The sequence below is a fragment of the Lottia gigantea genome (assembly GCF_000327385.1).
Source record: "Lottia gigantea unplaced genomic scaffold LOTGIsca_56, whole genome shotgun sequence".
Classification (NCBI taxonomy): domain Eukaryota; kingdom Metazoa; phylum Mollusca; class Gastropoda; family Lottiidae; genus Lottia; species Lottia gigantea.
This window is the reverse complement of record NW_008709919.1, coordinates 619504-626148: the sequence shown is the minus strand read 5'-3', so window position 1 is coordinate 626148 and position 6645 is coordinate 619504. Positions and strand designations below refer to the sequence as shown.

The following is a 6645-nucleotide window of genomic DNA, read 5'->3' as shown; positions in this document are numbered from 1 at the left end:
TTAACAAATTATAAAAGGTATGTCAAGGGAATTTCACACACATTATGTAATTAGGGAACAAGATAGAAAAAATAGGTGATATGTTTGTGTTTGATATGTATATTGCACCTTAAAATCATTTTTCCATCTTTACCTTATTGTTGATTGTTGCATTTTAAACATTGTTTTACAAATAATTTTATTTTTATTTTTGAGCAGTTTTATTTAAAGGGATACTACATCTTAGAATAAACATAAAATTCAAGAATTTTAAACTTGGCCAATAAGAGCATATATATTCATAAGTAGATATACCTGGTGTCATAAATAACATAACAGAATCCTTATATAATCCGATAAATCTAAAAAACTTAATAAAAATGCAATTAACTATTCAAAAACGCTTAATGTTATAATTAAGCGTTTTTTCAATAATTACTTAGTTCTATGAATTTTCCAATTTTCTAGATTTTACAGGGAGTCTGTTGTAACTTTATGACACCAGGTAAGTTCACTGATGAATATATACTCATATTGACCATTCTTGAGAATTAAATTTTAAGTTCATTCTAAGATGTAGTATCACTTAAATGTACCAACACTATACAAGATGTACTATAATTATTATTTCATCTCAAAATAGCCATTACTTACTTTATTTTAGTACTGATATTTGTACAAGAAAAGGGATTGGCAGAAATAGTGTTAACCAAAATTTTGAACTGAGAACTTTTTAATCACATTTTTTGCTGAATTTCAAATAAAGCGAAAAAATCAATGGTACTTGTATCCTTTTTGATTGACATAATGAAAACTGACAATGCCTCGAAGTGGGCAACAAAGTTAATTTACCAAAACAGCAGCACTTGTCCACTGGTTTAACTATTTAATTATTGGCGATTTTGTATGTCGTTTCTCAAGCATAAGTTTTACATTCAACTTTTTATAACCGTTTACAAGGATAATCATAAAACCAATAGAACTACATGTAGTTTATATTTTGATATTAATCTCTCAATTTGATGTAAAAACATGTAATAATGGGAAAAACATGTTTGATCGTCTAAAAAATCAAACATTCCATGTTTCTTAATAGGGAAAGTAGTTTGAGATTAATAGAGGCAAGATGTATTTATATAGTTCTTTAGTAAACTGGTGCCACATGAGGAAGGATATCGCTTAAACATGTGTCAATGGTCCCATAAATTCCTGTGTTGTTATTCAAGCAGGTGCCACTGCATTGTTAAATAGTCAGTTTTCTATGTAAACACCTATTGTGGTCATATTGAAATCACCACCATTTGTTTGTTGTCATAGCGATAGGAGTCAGACGACTTGTAAAAAGGCAACTGTTTTTTGACTAATTAGCTAAATGTCAATCGGATGTGAATGAATATGGTATTTTGAATGACAAATTGACTGCAGACACACAAAGACTAACATCTGGAAAATATGACAGCATTTTCTTTTAAAAAGTTGTTTGTAGTTGTAGATGGCTTAAGAATAACAGTTTCGTGTTAGCTTGGGAGGGCTACTTCAAGAAAACACATAAAATACATAAAAACTTTGTCCAACATTTAACATGCCTTGCTATAAAATTGAAAGTTGAACTGGTTTTTTGGAGTTTTTTTTCTGCTTTAATCCCATTTCTAAACAAGGGATTAACTTATCTGAACTAATCTGATACGGGTTGTTATGATTTAGCTCTGATTTGTTACTGCAAAGTGATACTGGTTGTTATGATTTAGCTCTGATTTGTTACTGAAAGTGCTACTGGTTGTTATGATTTAGCTCTGATTTGTTACTGAAAAGTGATATTGGTTGTTATGATTTGGCTCTGATTTGTTTCTGAAAAGTGATACTGGTTGTTATGATTTAGCTCTGATTTGTTACTGAAAAGTGATATTGGTTGTTATGATTTAGCTCTGATTTGTTACTGAAATGTGATACTGGTTGTTATGATTTAACTCTGATTTGTTACTGATATGTGATATTGGTTGTTATGATTTAGCTCTGATTTGTTACTGAAAAGTGATACTGGTTGTTATGATTAAGCTCTGATTTGTTACTGAAACGTGATACCGGTTGTTATGATTTAACTCTGATTTGTCACTGAAAAGTGATACTGGTTGTTATGATTTAGCTCTGATTTGTTACTGATAAGTGCGATTGGTTGTTATGATTTAGCTCTGATTTGTTTCTAAAAAGTGATACTGGTTGTTATGATTTAGCTCTGATTTGTTACTGAAAAGTGAAATAGGTTCATATGATTTCAATTGATTTGATTACTGAAAAGCTATATTGGTTAAATATTTAGATTTAATATGATTACAGAAAAGTAATCTTGATTAAAAGATTTAGCTTTGATTACTGACCAGTAATCTTGGATAATGAGATTCAGCTTTGATTTGATTACAGAAAAATAATACCAATTTATAAGATTCAGCTTTGATTTGATTACAGAAAAATAATACCAATTTATAAGATTCAGCTTTGATTTGATTACAGAAAAATAATACTTATTTATAAGATTCAGCTTTGATTTGATTACAGAAAAATAATTCTGGTTTATAAGATTCAGCTTTGATTTGATTACCGAAAAATATTTCTGGTATATAAGATTCAGCTTTGATTTGATTACAGAAAAATAATACCGGTTTAAAAGATTCAGCTTTTATTTGATTACAGAAAAATAATACCAGTTTATAAGATTGAGCTTTGATTTGATTACAGAAAAATAATACCGGTTTATAAGATTGAGCTTTGATTTGATTACAGAAAAACAATACCAGGTTATAAGATTGAGCTTTGATTTGATTACAGAAAAATAATACCGGTTTATAAGATTGAGCTTTGATTTGATTACAGAAAAATAATACCAGTTTATAAGATTGAGCTTTGATTTGATTACAGAAGAATAATACTGGTTTATAGGATTCAGCTTTGATTTGATTACAGAAAAATAAGTCTGGTTTATAAGATTGAGCTTTGATTTGATTACAGAAAAATAATACCGGTTTATAAGATTGAGCTTTGATTTGATTACAGAAAAATAATTCTGGTTTATAAGATTGAGCTTTGATTTGATTACAGAAAAATAATACCGGTTTATAAGATTGAGCTTTAATTTGATTACAGAAAAATAATACCGGTTTATAAGATTCAGCTTTAATTTGATTACAGAAAAATAATACTGGTTTATAAGAGTTTTCATCACTCAAAAGTGATATTGGTTCATTAGATTTACAATGATCTGATTACTGATGTGTGATACTGGCTGATATCGCTCAGATTTGATTACTGATGGAGTGATAGGGGTTAGAAGAATGAGCTTTGATTTTGACAAGTGATATGTGTTTGTTGTTATATATAGCTTTGATTGGATTATTGAATAACTCTGAATTCGTTTGGATACATTCAAAATTTAGTTATGCATCTATTGTTCTTGATTACATCTTCTCTTATGCATGTAAAGATCCATTATTTTTGCAATTACAGAATATTACATTTGTTAATTGAGGAATTATTTGGTAATAAATATTGAAATTATGGTTATGCAAATCTACATACTTCGAGTTCCGCAAATATAATAACCTAACAAATATTTATTTTGGATTTTTTTTTTCAAATAAAGTCTCAAATTTCAACCATAAAAAGTTTGAAATTTTCCAATTATGGCTTGAATAATATTTGATAGAATCTTGAGAGAAAGTTTAAGAAAATGTCTGGTTAGAAAATGATTTATGAGTTAAATTGCTAATAGTCTTAACATGTTTACATTTTAATTTTCATACATCAATTCTAATATTTACAATATGTTGAGATGATGTAATATTGCTGGTGTTTAAGTATAAACTAATTTATGCAATGTCGACCTCAGATTTCTAGTTCAATGCTAGCTACATACTCTCTTTTTATCTGAAGATTGTTGTAAAAACATGAAAGTACTTGTGAATTGTAAATAATATATGCATTATCCAGCAATATTGGACTTTTTCAATTGATAAATATATTTGTCTATACTTAAGACTTATATATGATATACGATATATGTATATTATATATATACTGAAAGGCACATGCGACATGTCATACAGAAATATCTTTATTTTCAAATGCTTATAGTAAGTAAAAACATTAGAAAAAAGCAGTGATAAATGAACTTTAAGGCAAAAAATAGAAAAAGTAACATATTAAATTAGTTTATTGAAAAACTGAAATTTCTCATGAGTATTGACCACAAAATTGAGGTTTCATATGTTCTCAGTAGACCTTTATGTATGCTTAGGCATGCTATAGTAAGTCTAAATTTCATATGGAAACAGTGGGCTTTCTGTGTATGTTTATGAAGATAGTCAAACAGACAGACTTGAGATGAAACAGAGTTTTAAATAGGCTACTATTTTTCTACACTAGATTGGTTTAATGATTACTGACAACAGGATGCAGTGTGCAATGAAGAGTTAATTTCTCGAAACTCTTTTTTAATTTGCATTGTGAGGGATCTGAGTACAAATACTACATGCTGCTAAATAGCCCCATCCTAATGACTAGAAGCTTTCTCCATGTCAGTGCCCCAGACTGCATCAGTGCCAAGAGGAAACTTGAGGGGATACTTAAGTATTATCTCGGCCAGGATTTTACCCTGGATAAGCAAGCTTGTGTCCAACTCACTGAGTTCAAGCTCATATTTGTCTTTGTAAATTGGGATTTCTTAAATTCTTTTTGTTTATCAAGGAGACTGATGGCATCAATTTGCACCATTCGACATCTGTGGTTCCTGCAACCCACTTAAACATAAGTACTTTATGATGCAATAATCACAAAATATGCTTTATCACAGAAGACCCTGTGTGATTAATGACATTATCAAACACTTAGTTTTTGTTTTTGAATTTGTGTTATAATCATACTAAGAATTTCTACTTGAAAATATTTATAATTTTGTGCCCCGAAAAATACTAACATTTTGTCCAAAATTCAGAGATCTTTGTTTTTTCCGAGCAGGAGAGTCCATCTTTAAACTGACCTAGTTTGTGTTGATTAGATACTAATTCTCGTTACATATTTATCTAGTTGTGGGAGTAACATCTTTATTTATTTAGTGAAATATATATTCTTCTACAAGGTCACTAGAGAGATGACCTAGCATACTCTATTCACTCTAGTATACTTGTATGTGTGCTAGACTTTGGGTGGTTAATACTCAGTCTGAAAAAACCTAGATGCATTTCCTGTATGTATTGTATTAGTCACTTGTATTCAGACTTGTATGTAATAATGAAACTCAGTCTAAGAAAATAAATTTGTAATACTTTAAACCTTCTTCTATAAAACATTGTCAGTTCAAAGAATATATTTGAAAAATTCAGATTTTGACATAAAGTGGTTTGGTCTCATGGGAAGCTCATTAAAACACCATGTTTCATGATATATAACTTAAAGGGATCATTAAGAGGTTTTCTAAATTTTTATGTGTATTGCAGCCACTAAAAGCATCAATTTGCACCATTTCAATTTTTGATCAGATGTCTGTGGTTCCTGTAACCAGCTAGTCGTTTAATGACTAATATTACTAATATGTTAAAGCATATTTTGCGATTAGTGCAGTCCTCAAACACTTAGTTTTAGTGGAAATCCAGAAACAACTGACATCTGATTGAAAATTGAAAAAGTGCAAAGTGACGCTATCAGTGTCTCCATTACACATATAAATACACATAAAAAACTTTAAAAAAAACGTTAACAATCCCTTTAACACCCTATATCTATTATGTCTTATTAAGTACAGGAGCACTACACTGCATGAAATATACATTTACTAACACTTATACAGCTAAAAATATATATGCACTTTACATTGCAGTTAAAAATACAAAACTCAGTTAGTGGTCTGTGCAAATTTCTATGAGCTCTTCTTACAAATACCACAGTTTACACAATCCTCACTTTAAATTCAATTAAAACTTTTAAACTTTAACTAGTGATTGTTGTTCCATAAAGCTGTGTCTATATATCGTACTCACAATTCCTAAATGCCATTCAAAGACTTTGTTTTCCCCAATGCTGTGTATTACCTCTTCCCAATGTTGGGTATTTGCTCTCCTGACATTGGGTATTTGCTCTCCTGACATTGGGTATTTGCTCTCCTGACATTGAGTATTTGCTCTCCTGACATTGGTTATTTGCTCTCCTGACATTGAGTATTTGCTCTCCTGACATTGGGTATTTGCTCTCCTTACATTGGGTATTTACTCTCCTGACATTGGGTATTTGCTCTCCTGACATTGGGTATTTGCTCTCCTTACATTGGGTATTTGCTCCCCTGACTTTGGGTATTTGCTCTCCTGACATTGGGTATTTGCTCTCCTGACATTGGGTATTTGCTCTCCTGACATTGGGTATTTGCTCTCCTTACATTGGGTACTTGCTCTCCTGACATTGGGTATTTGCTCTCCTGACATTGTGTATTTGCTCTCCTGACATTGGGTATTTGCTCTCCTTACATTGGGTACTTGCTCTCCTGACATTGGGTATTTGCTCTCCTGACATTGGGTATTTGCTCTCCTTACATTGGGTATTGCTCATCTTCTTGTTCTGTAATTAGTTCTCCCTTTGTTATTTTGCATGTGCTATTCTGGATGCCATGTATTTGGCATCTCTGAT

General features: G+C 30.5%; 1 protein-coding gene across 1 annotated transcript; it reads right to left on the bottom strand.

Moving 5' to 3' along the window:
- Positions 1 to 2498: 2498 nt before the first annotated feature.
- LOTGIDRAFT_166116 (hypothetical protein) lies at positions 2499 to 6333 on the bottom strand (the record flags this gene model as incomplete). The annotated part of the gene is made up of 2 exons (XM_009063178.1): positions 2499 to 3172; positions 6057 to 6333. The coding sequence occupies 2 exons, from the start codon at positions 6331 to 6333 to the stop codon at positions 2499 to 2501; spliced, it is 951 nt and encodes a 316-aa protein (XP_009061426.1).
- Positions 6334 to 6645: the final 312 nt, after the last annotated feature.